This window comes from Crocodylus porosus, unplaced genomic scaffold, assembly GCF_001723895.1.
Source record: "Crocodylus porosus isolate Cpor-Errol unplaced genomic scaffold, CroPor_comp1, whole genome shotgun sequence".
NCBI classification, from domain to species: Eukaryota; Metazoa; Chordata; order Crocodylia; family Crocodylidae; genus Crocodylus; species Crocodylus porosus.
Window position 1 is genome coordinate 402,144 of NW_017728953.1, and position 16,865 is coordinate 419,008.

General features: G+C 38.9%; 1 protein-coding gene across 2 annotated transcripts; it reads right to left on the reverse strand.

Annotated features, from left to right (window-relative positions):
• Positions 1-1,045: 1,045 nt before the first annotated feature.
• On the reverse strand, positions 1,046-16,718 carry ATF1 (activating transcription factor 1). 2 transcript variants are annotated; one of them, XM_019556433.1, is made up of 8 exons: positions 16,611-16,717; positions 11,609-11,721; positions 10,334-10,462; positions 8,353-8,453; positions 6,230-6,360; positions 3,188-3,370; positions 2,920-3,079; positions 1,046-2,272 (listed from the first exon to the last, which is right to left on the reverse strand). In XM_019556433.1, the coding sequence occupies exons 2-8, from the start codon at positions 11,714-11,716 to the stop codon at positions 2,128-2,130; spliced, it is 957 nt and encodes a 318-aa protein (XP_019411978.1). In that variant the 5' UTR covers positions 11,717-11,721; positions 16,611-16,717; the 3' UTR covers positions 1,046-2,127. The 2 variants fall into 2 exon arrangements, with proteins under 2 accessions (XP_019411978.1, XP_019411979.1); XM_019556434.1 differs by having other exon boundaries at positions 2,128-2,272; positions 2,916-3,079; positions 16,611-16,718.
• Positions 16,719-16,865: the final 147 nt, after the last annotated feature.

Sequence of the window (16,865 nt, forward strand, 5' to 3'; positions counted from 1 at the left end):
ATTCCATCATAAATACCAAAAGCCAGCCTTGCAGCTTTTACCAGTGCTGGGCAACAAATGCATTTTAAGCACTTCAAGATTTTTTTTAAATGATTTGTGAACTCCGCTTTGTTTCAAGGAACTATGTCCCATGATAGTTGCATTTGCTGAAGTTTATAAAGATAACAAGCAAGTCACTACCACAGCTCATGTAGTGCAAAGTTCCGACTTGTCTGCAAACAGCCTATATGCTGGCTAGGAAGCCGGATACTACAAACAAACCAAAAAAAATAAGACCGACGACTCAAATGTCAAGTGACCTCATATAAGCAGTACACATGTAGGAAGTAAATTAATCTTTAATTCCACTTGTTTGGGCTAGAACAACGCAGTCAAACACAGCACTGCCTCTTAGTAGTAACACAGTCTGTTGTGCAATTCCAATACATATAACTGGAACCAGAATGCAGTCAAAACTATGGAAAAAATAGTGCATTACCATTCATGCAAAAGCAATGCCTATATACTGTTTTATTTGTACCCAAGAGTCCTGATCACATTAAATATCCTTTAATTGTTCACTTGGGGGAAAAAAAACCCAAGTAAAAATGATACATACCAAAATTCCTGATAGCATTTTCCATTAAGTTCAAACACATGCAAAGCTTTATTGACTATGCCAAAAAAATTTAACTTATTTTTTCCAATAAGTTTTTTAGGATTTATTCTTTTTGTAAATTGCCTAGAGATGCATATAAGAGCAATTCAGATATTTCCCACACTAGAGGATTTAAATTTACTTTGTACTATCCATAAAAATATATGATTGAAAATCTGAGGCATAAAATATTCTTTTTTTTTTTTTTTTACTAAGAGCTGTATAAACAGTAAAAACTGTTAAAATAGGCATATAAATTCAATTTCAGAATTTGTAAAGATTTTAGTTTAACTATAAAATATACCCACCATCTAACTTTTTAATAGACTATTTTGTTACAAAGATACCATTTTTTGTAAAATATCGCCTACCTTACAAAATAAGTTTGGTAATTGTGCACTTTTTAAAAAAAATTATAAGCCCTATATTAGAACCTTATTAACCCCTTTGGTATGCATCGTTAGCTTTTTTTTTTTTTTTTAATTTTACTGTTCTTTTTTGGTGTGTAAACTTTACAACTAAACACAGTAGGATCTCCAAACAGAATAAGCAATGCATGTTCAGTTGTACATATAAATCAGCACACAATTTATTTTCAATTATAGAAGCTTATCTCACACAGTAATCAAGAACACAACTATTTAAAAAGCATTTTTCAACAGCTCTGGCTCAGCTGTACCCATTCTACCAAAAACTAGGTTTAAAGTAATTGGATGCGTTGAATACACTTAAGTTGCCAACACCTTAATACTCATGTGCCTTGGACATCTTCCAGGATTAGGCCTGAAAAATTTGCATTGCTTTCTGTGAAACCTCCATTTGAGAAACACAGCAAACATTTCATAAAACAAAAAACCCTAAAACCCTTTAAACCCTAAGCCCTTTAAACAAACTGCCAGCTGAGAAAAGTAAATATAATTTATATTTTTATCAAAGTATTAGTTTCTTTTTATCCTCTACACCTGTAAGTTAGAAGTTACAGGTTGAAATAAAAAAATATTTACATACAAATAACTGAAATAAAAGATAAGGATCAGAAAACAATAAGAAATTAAAACATACTGGTTATATATGTTGCTAATCCTGGTAAGCTAATGGGAAGGATTTCCATTTCACCCACATTTGAATAGTAATAAAATATTGCTGCTGTTACAAAATTGATTTTTTTTTCAGTTCAGGAAACTCAAGTCACTTGTCAGGTAAAAATGTGCATGTCCTTTTATGGTAGATATAATCTTGAATGTAATGATATTTCCAGTTGCACCAGCAAGAATTTAGGTTATGTTTCTTGTTTCCTTTTTTGTATTTTGTCACCATCTTGTAAATAAAATCTTTACAGTCTTTAGGTTGTGAAAGCCTGGTAGAAAAGTTTAACATTTTTGACCTTTCATGTAGCTTTTTTTATTTTTATTTTTTTGTTTTTTAAAAATCAGTATAAAAAATTCCCCTCTGAAATTCAGACAGTCCATAAAAAGTTTTGCCTCCTTTGCTTATACACTCTTATGGCAGTAAAGATCTTTCAAAGTTTTTAGCTCTTCAATTAGAGTTTTGTTTTGATTTTCCAGAACAGCAACTCTGTTTTCCAAGCATTTAACATATTCTTTCTTCTTCCTGCGACACTCTCGAGCAGCTTCTCTAAAATCAAAGGCAGAAGTTGTCAATTATTTTACATTGAATATAATTTGTTTTGAGTACCTATTCCACTGGAAGCTACCATACCTGTAGGCAGGCACCAAATCTAATATTTCATGGTTAAATAAATTGTGATTGGCTTGAAAGGAAAAACTGTTCTTAGCTTTATCCCCAACTTCAGTGGGACAACATTTGTAACACGTTTTGGTCACAATTTCTAACATTTTCAGAAATGAGGATAAAGAATAATGCATACAAATTTGCTTACGTGGGATTCAGAAGTCTGAATGTATAAAAAAGCAAGTACTTATATTACAGCTTTTACTAAATATGTAGTAAATATAAAATCCACTTAATTGAAAAAAATTAATTTCTATATACATATGTAAACTACATGAACACAGAAGTACTTTTTGTACTTTAAAGTAAACAAACTGAAGAGGGGAAACATTTTTCCCTAGCACTCTTAGGAGGTGAGTAGACTATAACAGGTAAAAATAATTCACGGGCAGAAGTGTGATTTTTCAAGCTGACTTTGTACCCCCAGTGCACCTGATACCTGAAGTTACGGTTCAGTAGAGCTATTAAGAATCCACGTTCAGCTAGGCAAGGCGACTGCAAAGCCTAGCTGAACAAGGGAACTTACACACCTGTTCTTCATCAGCCTTATCTCTCGTTTCAACTGTGGATCATCTGTTTTGGTTGTCTGAGATGTCAGGGTGACAGGAGAGGTCATCACTACAGTCTGAGAGAGGGATGTGGTTGTTGGTGTGGTGCGGATCTGGTATGTCTGCATATCTCCTGATGCAGCTGTTAGGACGGTATAGTAAGATATTAAATTGTAGAAGGCTTAGAAAACTACATCTGGATTGGAGGCAGGGGTAGTATGTCTAAACCCTTTGTAGAACGCATACTCACTCTGCACTACCACCTGGTTGCTGGGTACTAGTATCTGCTGACCATCCGATGTCTGTGCATACTGTAGTATCGTTGTCCCAGGCTGAGTACCGCTGGCATTTGTCATTGTTAATGTCTGCAGACCTTGTACACTATCTGTACCTGGACTGGCCAGCTGTAATGCTCCATTGGTGGCAATAGCAACTTCAGTGAGAGAAGAAAAATAGGGTAGATACACAGAATATATTTTTCTTCTGTATCTCTTAAGATATGAATACAATGAATCTAAAATAAGAATAACCATTTCCAATAAAACAGACTATCTTAAGCAGTTACCCTCAGGATCGGAAAGCTAATTTTGTGCCAACTTTAAAGGCTTTTTTTGACAGATACTGTTGGATTCATACTATGTAAGTATTTAAAAAAAAAGTGTAATATGATGTTAACATCTTTTGTACTATTAAAACTAATAAATTTAAATAGCCTGGTTTACTTTTCATAGTCATGTGGCTTGTTTGCTGTTTGCGTTTCATAGAGCACGAAGATTAAAGAACAGACTCATCAACTTTTAATTGCTTTTACTGGTAAGCTTATGTATAAGCACTGGGCTGCAAACATATATGGATATGTAGTATTAAAAAACTTTGCATGTTCCTTCCTGACTGACAAAGAGATCTATATTGGCCTGGTTTTTCCAAATCTATATTGGGCTCAAATCTCCAACCAAATGTAGTGCTTTTAAGACAGCTTTCACTGCAAACGCATACCCTAAATTAGCTGTGCCCAACTGTACACTATTGCTGGGACAAGAGCCCCCAAAGCTATGGCTAGTTTGTATACATATATATCTAGTAGCTTGTACCCTGTGAAAATTCACCTTGGTAGAAGCAGAGCTTCCTTCTCTCCTCTCCAGTCCTGTCCTCCCTCTGCTACAATCCAAACTCCCTGTTGACTAATTCGATTGTGACATCAGTGGTGAGTGACAACGTGGTTAGCAAGAGAGGTTGATGGTGGAAACAACAAATGTGACTATTATATGTAGACATTTTTATAATAAAAAAAATAAATGCAAAACTTACATATTGCCTGTATTTTCATTTAACCCCTAAAAGATAAAAGACACAGGGCCTGATTTTCAAAAACTGAGTACCTGGCAAAATTTTCTGCTATTTTCAATGGGAAATGTCAAGTGCCAAATATACTTGAAGAATCAGGCTGATTTATTTAGATGTTTACCATGGGAGCTGAGCTCTTCTGAAAATCCATTCCCAAGTCTGGGAACTGAACACAGATATTTTTACTATTTCTTCCCTTGTTCCTAATTTTTAACATGGGTATCAAAACAAAGAGGTAGTGGTATATACTAACTCACCCTAACTAGCAGCTGACAAGTAAATATTTTCAAAGTTTGGGGTACTATGACAGATAGTTCACACTTCCTGTAGAGCAGAAGTACTGAGTATGGAGATTGGTCAATGAAAGGCCAATCAACATAAAAGGAGAGGTACATTCTGTCACTCTTAGCCAGGAAGAGTTGCTAAGTAAAGGAAGATTCTTCACTTTAACTTCATATGCTAGCCAAGAGGCAGACGAGAGCAACAGGACCACTGAAATGTCAGATTTGGAAAAAGAAACTTAGACCATGGCCAGAGCTACTGGAAAAGCAACAGCAGAAATGGGGGACACCCATTTTATTTTCCAGCTGATGCCTCAGACCCACTGAAATTCGCCACATTCTGCTAAAATGAAGCTGCAACTTTCACACCTTCGACATTTTATGATTCTAAAGATGTAAATGGCCAAGTCCTTGCCCAAAGGGCAGGTCCTGGGGTAGCGAGAGGAAAAGTAGGTCTCTTGTAGACTATCTGACCAAGAGAGACAAGAAGGGTACACTGCTTCCTAGAAGCATAGAAAATAGTCTGTTACAGTGCTGTAAATAATGCTGAAGTAAGCCTAAATTATTCACAAGGCAAGTATGTATACATGCAAGCTCTTGTATAAGTACTGCTTTCTTTTGTGATTCTTTATCTTGTTTTATTTAGACCAGCTGTGGTCTTGGATGGCTGCTTGGGGAAACATCTTGCAGATCATCCCAAATAGAATGACTTCAAGAAAGGAGGTATATCTGGAACAGCAATACACTCAGGGTTGTCAGTCACAACAGGTCTGATTAAAGTGGTCCTTTGCCAGAAGGTCCATCACTTGCATGGAAGACCAGAAAAATCACCTGAGCACCATTGTAGAGAACCAAGTTAAAGGGGATTCTAGTTCCAGAGTGCATATGGAAAGCACTATAGTAAACAGTTATGACTAGTACTAAATAGTTCAGCAAATTGTTTTAGAAAGGAGGTGATTAAGCAGAGATTAAAAGCTAGTTTGGCAGTTAAGACATTTAACTTGAGAGTCAAGAAATCAGGGTGAAATTCCTGGCTCTTCCATCAACTCCCTCTACGATCTTGGACAAATTACTCCATCTTTCTTTGCCTCATTTCCTCATCTGTAAAACAGGGATAACAGTCTTTCCTTTTTCTCAAACAAGTATCTTATGATCCAAATGACAAGCTCTGATGCAGGGTTGGTCTGTCTGCGCGAAGGAACAGCACCTAGCACAATGGGGTCTCTAGCGAGTACACTAATTGCAACTGAAACCTGTAATCTAGGGTTGTCAAAAATAAGGCCCATGGACTAGATCCCCATCATGTGGCCCACAGTGTGGCCTAGGGGTCTGAGTGGATCCACACACTGCACGCAGTACATGCTGCACATGAAGTTGGTTGGGGGCATGTGCTGCACACAGTGCTGGTGCCAGATCTAGCATGCCAGGGCACCCTATAGGCCCGATCCAGCCAGTGGATCAGGCCTGTGCCATCTGTCTAGTCTGAGGGGCCTCATGGTTTAACACCCCAGCTATAATCACATTGTTAACCCTCGCATTCACATCCCTTTTTTGTTTCAACTTAGGCTCTAAAATACATTACGCACATACATACCCACACACACAATTATACTTCGGGGAAATTTAACAAGCGAGTGTCTATTAGGTTTATATATCATTTAACATACTGTACTGTCCAGTGCTGGTCTGATAGATAGGTGCGGGAACAGACATAGATGTAACAGTGGAAACACCAGGACTTTCTTCATCTCCCTTTCTATCCCGTGCGTCTTCAGAAGAAAGGTCATTCAAGATTTTTCTACGGGAAAAAAAGTCATTAGCACTGATAGAAAACTCAAGTTTGCATGCTGGTTGGCAATTTCGCCTCTCAAGAGAAATGAAAAAATTGTTGCAGACAAGTCTCTACTGCTGACACTTTTATAAAATTGTGCTAAGTGCAGCTGTGACTGAAGACAGATCAGCCAACACCACCTTTACTATAGACACGTGCTGCACACAGCTGATAAAGCACGCTGTCACATACAGAAGAAAAATCCTGACCTATGACTGGCTGAAGTAATGTGACAAAACAGGTAAATGTCTTGTTACCTCCTCAGACAAAAACTGATTATATGTTTAGATGCATCATTTCTTCAAGTAGAGCAAATGATAATCAGCCAGATTACATTTGCAAATGGAGTTATACTTTACGTGAAAATTCCATTTAAAGAGTTTATAAAAACTCCATTATAGATGTGAACAACAAGTATTAATCATTTATTAACTCTTTATAAATGAAAAGGTGACATGGTAATTGACTATACATTTCGAACCAAATACATACATGCTCATTGGCTGCAGCCAAATTCAGAAGAGCCTACCAGTTGCTTTGGATTAGCCAATCACAAAATATTCACAAGTCTTTATTTCCAACTAAAGAATTAATGTAAACAGCTACTTTTCCACACTTATTTTGGGGTTTTTGTTTTTTTAAGATTCAGGTCTGAAATTAGAGTTTTCTGGGTATTTTAGCAAGAAATTCAGACTATACCTACAGATATACTGACTTCATATTTCAATTATCATCAAGCTTTGCTATCCTTCAAGGCAAGCACTTGCTTTACATCTGGTTAGTATTAACTCTTAGGTCAAGAAATCCTGATATTCAATAGATTTCCACTAATTCTTAAACGATAACATTGATACAGTATTTAAATATATCATCATACTTTAGTAATAACAGTAATCAATAAACAGACAGTCTGAAAAAAGCAACTTGAAGAATATGAAATGGATATGATGGCTTTTCATTTGGGAGTATCCTCTTGTGCCTTCTTCAAGTAATGGCTTCCATATTCAATAGTTTCTTGTTTCTCCTCTAAATGTTTGAACTACTTCCAGTACAGATACAAAAAATAATTAAATACAGGCACTGATTTTTAAAGCAGTTGTATTCATAAAGTGCCAATAAGATTTTTAATTATTAACCTCTAAAAAACCAGAGTTTTGGTTTTTAAACAGATAAGCCCCCATAATGAATATTTACAATATATTTTAATAACCTGTAGTGAAATGATGTGCTGTAAGTCCAATGCTTAGATGTTTTGAAGTGGCTCATCAAAATTTTCCAGCCAGACTTGCTGAAATACAACACGTTCCTGCAGATGTCAGATTTTTCCCCGATTTGTTCTAGCAGTGCAGCTGCATCACTTGAGTAAAGACTGCACTGGAATTTCCATCATAAACATTTTCCAGTGATTTCAGACTTGCCTATTGGAGCCTTTTCTAGTATAAAACCCAATTCTGATTCTCACAACACAATGGGTTTGTGTGTGCACTAATCTAATTAAAATGAGTTAGCAATTTTTTGCTGTTAGAACAACGTGAAAAAAAGGTGCTTCAATTTTTCTTTTAAATTAATCACTCTTTTTTGCTCTCTGAATACACAACAAACTCATCACAGAATTAAAATGCACCAACTAAACCTAACACCATACAAAGATTATTTATTACTATACATACCAAAAAAACAGACAAGCTGTAGAGACAGAGCCCTGTTCACACTCACTGGGATATATAAACAATTCAGCAATGTACTTAACCACATATATAAAACTTTAACATCGTTTTTGGTGCAAGTCAATATAACTCCCCAGAAGACAATGATTTTTCATGCTTTGCCAGCAGTGAATTTATCTTGGACTATTAGAAATAATCATTTTTGCTATCCACTTTCATTTAAAATTCTACATTACTGGGAAAAAATATGAACCAAACCATTTCAATGTAAACATTTTTATAAAGTACTCACCGGTAAGATGGGCGACGGGCTAGGATGCCTCGGGCTTTCTGTGAAGAGCCTATGCTATCTGATGAGTCCTGAGAATCCTCACTCTCTGACAACGAAGTTACCTAAAAAAACCATATCCCATACATTATTGTGCTGTACACTACATGAGAAATAGCCAAGGCAGCTTAAATATTTTAATTTTATAAAACCAAAAATATCCACCAAAAAGCACCAGTAAAATGGCAAATATACAAAGTGCCTATTTTCTGTCTCACATCATGTGTAGAGCAAGTGTGCTGAGTGGCCTATGGTATGTATTCCAGTTCAAAGAGACAAGAAACTGAGTTCCTTTCTGGTTATGTTATGGATGTACAAACCTGAAGAGAAGTGTTTTGTTCTCAAAACCTGACTGCCTTTTAAGGTGATTTATAGGTGATAGACTAATCTTCAATACCTGCCTAGATGTGCATTTTCTACATAATTTGAAAAAAAAAAACTTACACATTACAAAAACATTACATTCTTTGACTGCAGCATTTCATTTCTATATATTTTATCTCAGTTTATAACAAATCTGAATAATAAAGACATAAGCAACCCCCCAAAACCTGTCGCAAATCTAACACCTAAAACCATACCTAAAGAAGACTGCATTGCATTCAAATGCTCGTCTAAGTCTATCCAACCACGCTGTTGATCCAAGAGCAGATATCACGCACAAAAATCCTTGCCTCTTACCTAAATTGCATCTATATGTAACAAGAACTATATCAGGAACCCCAGAAGCACTGGAGGAAGATTTCCTGTTTTGTTCACCAAACAGAGCCTACAAGCAATAATCTTGGCAGCAGATAGTGAATTTTAGGAGTTGGGTCCCCTTCAGCAAAGGCTATGTATTTTCCCTTATACAAATCACCTGAGGAAGGATTGTGAAAGGCATTTCTAATTCACAACATTTATTATAGGACAACTAATCACATACTTTGGTCAGTCAGTGAACTTATAATTCCAGTGAACCAAGGAAAATGAACATTTAAAACAGCAGTATCTTAGGAAGTAATAAACATGCAAGAATATTTATAAAGCAATTCAAGATGATATTTTTTTAATATTTTTTATCTGTGATCTCTTTTTATTTCATTTGGATCCTTCTCCTCTTGGCAAGGTCATTTTTTTCTTCGATGTTCCTTGTTAAATAGAAGCTAACAAGACTTTTACTTGTCTCAGCAAGAGTACCTAAGACTCTGGGAAAAGTATTTCTCTTTGTTAATTGTCACTGTACAGTCAGCAGAGGAGGGTTTGCTATCAACATTTAAAGAAAGTTGCTAACGTATATTTCATCTCTCAACTAAGTCACAAAGTTCACAAGTCACAACAGGAGAAGGCTTGGGTTCAGTGGTGACCGCTGTGCATTGATTGCCACAGGAAGGACTGGCACTGAATGGGTAGCGATCAGACAGAGTTGGATGCTGAAGTTGTTTTGAGTCTCTTTCAGGGACTGATTTGACAAATGCACCTGAAGAGGCAAGAGGCACTCAGTATACTATAGAATTATACTGCGATGGCAAATTAATCCATTTTATCAGGATTCTCCCAGCCATTTTATTGCCCACTCTGACCATTTTAATTTGCAAGTTCAGTGTGCCATGATGTTCTGAGGGTTCACTGCAGCCAACACTGAGCTGAAGCAGATAACAGACTTAAATTATATAACCCTGAAAAAAGGAAAATGATATTCAACCTTACCTCTAAGGACACCTGGGTGCACTGGAAAGTGCAAAAGTCATTAAATAAGAAACGTGTATCTAAAAATAAAGCGTTCTCAGACCCTGAATTTATAAACTGTCTTCCTTGATATCCCCTACGCACCAGAATGTTCATCAATACGTCAACTGGCTGTGATACCTAGCTGCACTGTGACTGAGTTTAACTCATTCAGACAAGACTTTTAAGTCTCTTCACAAATGTGTCTATATACATAACAAGTTATGTGCTCAATTACCTGCATTGCCTGCACCTGGGGTGAATGGATTACAGAAGATGACTGAGCTGTCTGAATGACTCCCTGAACCTGTACTTGTTCTCCAGGAAGCTGAACAACTGTCAGTGGAGTTGGGCCTCTCAGAGACATCTAAAACAAATAAATGATTTAGTAAGAACAGCAGTTGTATTCGCTGAACAACAACAGAGAAAATGCAGATATACTTGTATTATTTGTTTTAAAAAAGATGAAGGCATCATCAGAACCAAAACTCTCTCTCTTAGAAGAAAAAGAATATACTTATAAAGTGGTCTAACTTCCTTTTAAATGCTAGTTTGTTCTCTCAAGTCAAAATGTGAAATTGTCGTCATAATTCTACATGCAAATAAATATTTTGCCACCTGCTTGCAATCTGTTCACTCATGTTCAGTATTCACTTATTGCCTCAAATTATATCTAAATTTCTTATTAAAATCTGAACTGCCCATAGAAGGTAAACTACAAAACAGCACCAATTTGCAGACAGGAAAGGAAGAGCAGACTTTCTCCAGGAACATTTTTTTTTTCCTAGATAAAATGGTCCAAAACATGCCATTCACTTTAAATGAGTTCTTAAAATGCTGTTATTGTACTTAATGAAAAAGCTGTCAAGGACAAAGGCAACATTCCCAGTCTTCCACTTATATCCCCATTGAATCTTCTTCAGTAAAGCTAATAAAGAGATCATTTGTAGATAAAATCTCAAACAAATTTTATTTACTCCACTCCTAAGCCACACGTACATTACTTCTCTGCTTGCAGAGGCAGCACGGTACACACTTAGGACCCTAAAAGCCATCTACTCTGCTTAAATGCTGGCATCAGGCACAAACAGAGTGAGAACTAGCAGGCAGGGAGAAGACACAGACATTGCCCAAAATGAAAAGTGATTCAGATGTTCTGCACGCCCATATCTCTGGTTGATGTCCATGGGAGCTGCAAATGCCCTCTGCATATTGCCGAGCTAGCTCAGTGATCATCTGGGTGAACATTTCTGAATATCTAAAATCTAACAAGAAAAAATGGCTACAAATTTTCAGCACTGAAATGGTATACGATATATGCACAAGGATATTCATTCTGTGGATTCTATAAAAAGAACAGCAAGTTTCTCACAATTCTACTTGCTTGTCTTCTTCCTCCCTGAGTATTTAAAGGGAAAAAAAAACCCCTATCAAACCATTTAGCTTACAAGCAAAAGATTGCTCTTAACCTAATTCTTAAGAAATATTTGCTGTAGCCTGGCCCATGCTTTACCTGTTGAGCAATGTGAGAAAGGTGAGTTGCTTGTAGTGTTGTACCTTGTACAGTGGTTTGTGGAGGTGTCACTGAACTGTTACTGCTGCTCTTGTGCACTTCTTCCATATCAACTACAAGAAAAAAAATAAGGAATCAATTCAGTTATGGATAAAATGTAGGTTGGAAATTTCAAAGGGAGTGAGGTTCCCTATCTCCATCAACTTTCAAATGGACTGGGATGCTTCACTCCGTCAGGCTTAACTGAAAGTCCCAGCCATAATTAATATTGCTACTTAATACCTCTACGGCAGCTTCCACCAGAAGATAAGGAAGCACTTTTCATGAAGCCTCACAATCCTCCTTTGACATACTTAGGTGTTTTCCTCCCCTTTTACATATGAGGAAAACAAATAACAGACATGTTAGCAAGCTGCCCAAACCCACAGACTGAATCAGTGGAAAAGTCAGTGTACTACCCCAGGATGCTGCCTCTCAGTGCTGTGCTAAGCCTCTGAAGCCTTAACCACAGTTTCTGCAGTTCAGCTTTTTCAGCCCCAATTCAGAACTACCCATTGACTGAAAGGAAGAGTATGTTCCTACCTTTTAATTCCTTTGCATCTCTGAATGCAAAGCAGCAGAAAGCAGACACTAGATTTTACAATCTATTTATTCAACTATCATTGAAAACGGTCATAAAACATTCAGCACTGTTCTCCAAGTGTAAGAGCATATTCAGTACACAAAATGTAATACTTTTAAGATCATAAAAAAAATTAACTAGGTCTGTATATTTAGAAGTCAAGGGCACCCTCCTCAGATTTGTCACTGTTTATACTTAACCATCCAACATAATTCTAATGGAAAAGCCATAAATCAGCAGCTTTCGTGTAATGTAAAATGCATATGTTTGGATGGGGTGAGCAGGCAGACTGGATGAGGCATTAAAAGATGCTCTGTAAGCATTACATGTTTTGTCACACAAGGTTTGAAACAGTTGCAAGGGCAGTTGCTATGAGACTGGAAATTACATTTCTCTCTGTGGAAACGTGAGTCATTGATTTTTCCCTACTGAGATCAACCACAGCTCTTGCAGCTTGACGTATACACAGAGGGTAAAAAGTCAGTAAGTGTGAAGTCTAGAGGCCTGCTCTCGCAATCCTTACTCATCTGAGGAAATTGCACTGAAGTCAACAGAACTCACTTAAGTAAAGTTGCAAGATCAGGCTCTGTAATGAGAAAACTGATGAGAGAGGAACAACGGGTGAGATGTGTGAAACGGCACCTTCAAAGGAGAAACTAAGAATTCGTAAAATTTGATACCACTTTCCCCAAACTGAGAGACAACTGGAATCTTCCAAAAACGTAAGACAGTTTATACACATGCAGGCAACACCGTGCACCCTTTTTTATTTGGGTCCTAACAAAATGCACAAAACAAGGGGATATAAAAGAAGTGGTAAAAATCAGTTCTACTCTTATAAAGCAAAAACATGCAGTTTGCACTTCTGTTCAGCTACAACATGCCACTTGTTAATAGGAAACCATCACACTGAAATCTAGTCAAATGCAAAAACACTAAAAGTAATTTCTGGTACTCCAGAAAACCCCAAGTAAATTCCTTTAGTTTTCAAGACACAATGTCTTATTCTGAAACACTCTATCCTGTTGCTGTATGAAAGACTTGCTGCAACATAGACAAACTAACTGTAACTAAACAATTAAATGGAATAAGAACAAAGTCAATCGGAAATGATCAGAGTTCATTGAAAAAATATAGAAAGGTGTTTTTTGCTCTTGTTGGGTGTTACCTTTGTATTTTTAGCCAGAAAAATGACTTTTAAGTTGAAGCTGACTGTATCTGTAATTTCAGATGGCACTTAAAAGTGCTTATCTAACAACTGTCAATAATGAAAAGAGACAACAAACTATTTTAACAAGCAAACAACCATTATTGTGTATTTGATTTGCGGCACTTGCATCCTCCACAGGATAAGGAAGCATAATATACTACCCAGTAACGTGCAACAAATTCTAGAGGTCTCTGCTTTGCTAAAGCAGATTATCTATCTGGAAAACATATTGCTTTCTGCGGAAGATATTTCTGATAATATTTTTAAAAGACAGCGGTTTCTACCTATTCAGCGTTCAGTAAGACCTTTACTCTCAAGGGTGAAAAACAGTTCTAATTAACACCTCAAGCCACAAGTTTTCAGCCAAAGAAAGATTTGCATACTGAGTATGGAAAATTTACTAGCATTCAGCTTAACACCACAGCCACAATTACTTCCAACAACAATAAAACATTTGTTTGGAGGAAGCCAACTACATAGTTTCAGGATGAAGGAAAAGTTTTTCATGGAACACAGAAAGCTGGAAGTAGGGAATTCACTGCAGTGATCAGCACTGTCCAGAGGACTTGGGCCTACTGATGCTTAAGACATACAATTTGTTATTTTTGTACTACTGTAGGTAGGGATGACCGTTTAACCAAAACCCCCCACTTCCTTGAGGATCTTACAGTCTAAATGAAAGGACCCTGAAATCCAAGCACTCCGCAGAACACATCTGCTCCAAAGAACCAATCTTTCAAACTCATTTCTGAATTATGGTAGGAGTTTTGTTGTGCCCATGACAGGGTCAGGGTATATGCAAGAAGCAAGGTTTCTTTGGTAACATCTTTTATTGAACCAACCATATAGTTGGGAAAGATATTAGACAAGCGTTCAGGTACAAAGCGTCCTTCCTGAGGATTCCAACTAATGGATTTTGAAATATCTGAAGAAGCTGATCAATTTTTAAAGATCTCAAAGTCTCTCCCCCAAGTCAAATCTGCTACTAGTCTTACTGGGATAGTTTTAAATATTGAATGACAACATTAAAATGAATTCAAGTATGAGTTTTAGATCAATATAGTGCACTAATTTGGTTAATTCTAATGATGCTGCTATACTGCAGACATGAGAAGGTTTTAAGGAACAACATTCCCAAAACCCCAGCAGAAACTTCAACAAGAAAATCCCTTTTCCATAGGCAAAGGTTGTTACAGTCTTATACGTGTTATTTGAATACTGGATACTTCAGGACACTGTACATCCAATAGCCAGCAACTGGGAAGAAACTCAAATGAAAGCTGACCTACAGCTTCCTGGAAATCTGTGAAAAGCATATGCAATATGAGAAGGAGTCCTGGAAATACAAGCCAGGAAGCTAGTGAAGAATCTTCCTTCAATATGTAACAGATGTGTCTAAGAGCTGTGCTTAGAGCTCAGGGCCCTGCTCTGACATGTATGGCGCAGGAATAAAAATGTCACTACTCAGATCACGCATAGTACTTTTTATCAACAGATCTCAAAGGAGGTCACTGCCATCATCTCCTTTTTACAGGTGGGGAAACAGAGGCAGGGGGTGACGGGACATGCCCAAGGCCACCCAACGGACAAGAGGCAGAACCAGGAATAGTACCTACGTTTCCCAGCCCTGGTCCAGTGCTTCATAATAACTCTTTCTCTCTTTAAAGAAAGACAGTTTCTCTACGGAGGGCATTATGATTTAAGAACAAGAGAAGAGACAGTTGACGGTTGCAGTGAAAGGAGGAGAGGAAAGAGAACATACCCCAGGAAACAATGAAACAATCAGCACCTCTGGGAACATGCTGCAAAAAAAAATGAGCAAAAGAACGCTGCAGAAGAGACAGCACAATGGTTTCCACCCCAAGGACACAGCCAAGATACAGACAACCTTTGAGCAAAAAGCAGATGGCACAAATCACAACAGAGTACTTTTCCTTATCTCCAAGTAACAGTCCAACAGTTATGTGGAGGGAGGGTTCCTGACTTGGAGAAACAAGACATATTGCTCTAGCCATAGAGCAATTTTTTAAGGGAGCCCCTGGGTATACCCACAAGGAGCAATGCCAGAACTTGATGACCCCACAAAAACCTCGTCTCTTGACGATACGTAAGTACCTGTCCTTCGTTAGCCATTTCTAGACTTGGGTCTTTAAGGCTTAACCACAAAAAAAAAAAAAAAAGAAAAAAAAGAGGATTATATTAAAATAAGCATCCTCATATTTAAAACAAAGCATTGAAAACAGTCCACTTACAAGCACGGCATTAGCAACGTACTGACAAGACTCACGGGAAAATGAGTAACTTTGTGCATTTACTTGATGTCATTCGTATCAATCGACAGACGATAAGGATCTGGGGGAACACCTGTTCACCACAGCGCCCCGAGGGATGACAGGGTCCGACGCTCACCGACTCCCGCAAGCCCGCTTTAGGCTGGACACAAGTACAAACATCTTCACCGTCCGAGCTGCCCAAGGCCTGCAACAGCCTGCCCGCAGAGATGGTGCTAGCACCTCCTCTGGACACGTCCAAGAAACATTTGGATGCTCATCTCACTGGGATCACAGACATCGCAGATTTTAGGGTTGACCGATTAGATCATCAAGTTCAATCCTTCAAGCCCAGCTGATTTCCTGCCCCTTGGGGCACCCGACAACCTTGCGACAGCCTGAACGCCTGCGAGATCTATAATCCCAACAAGAGAGGAGGGACTTTTTTTTTAAGGTCCAAGATATGAACCAACATGACGGCAAACTTGGGAACGGCAGGCGACACCGACCTACCCTGTTCCTGACCACGAAGCCGGTGAGTGAGTAAACCCGACCTGTTCTTATTTATATTTTTCCCCAAAAACTGCACGTGGAGGCGGACGTACCAGAAAACTTGGACGCTTTAAGCGTCGCCGAGCCCCGACGCGAAGTGCGAAGCGTCCCGGTCCCCTCAGGCCTGGACGGGGCGGAAACACGGCTGCCCCCCGGGGCAGGAGGGCACACAGCCCCCTGCGCCCGCGCCCGGGCAGGGGGGTCTGGCGCGAAGCCGCCCCCGCTTCAGAAACCACCCGCACGTGCCCCGGGCCGCGCCCGCCCGCATCAGGCGGGGCCCAGCTCCGGACAAGGCCGTGGGCGCCCGGTGCGCGGACACGGCGGCTGGCGGGACCGGCCGGGGCTTACCTCGCGAGCCCCGCGGCCTTGGCGCCGCCTCAGCAGCCCGGCACCGCCGGCATCGTCCGCGCCGCAGGCCCGACCGGGACTCCGCGGTGGGCGGGCCGCAATCATCGAGTCTTTCGGAGGTCTGGGCTAGATGTGCCGCCTTCCGCAGAGCGCATACCATAGAGTTCTCGAGGGCGCTTCTCAGAGGCGCAGGCTAGAGCGGCTCCCTCCCAGCGTGGGAGGCGGAACAGGCGAGTTCTGTCAGGAGGCCGAGGC

Bases quoted from the DNA above. Each gene is read 5' to 3' on its own strand.
- ATF1 (XM_019556433.1), bottom strand. From the start codon at position 11,716: ATGGAAGAAGTGCACAAGAGCAGCAGTAACAGTTCAGTGACACCTCCA. The intron at 10,463-11,608 runs GTAAAGCATGGG...TATTTGTTTTAG, and splicing joins TTTCTCACATTGCTCAACAG to ATGTCTCTGAGAGGCCCAAC. The intron at 3,080-3,187 runs GTGAGTATGCGT...CCGTCCTAACAG, and splicing joins CAACCAGGTGGTAGTGCAGA to CTGCATCAGGAGATATGCAG.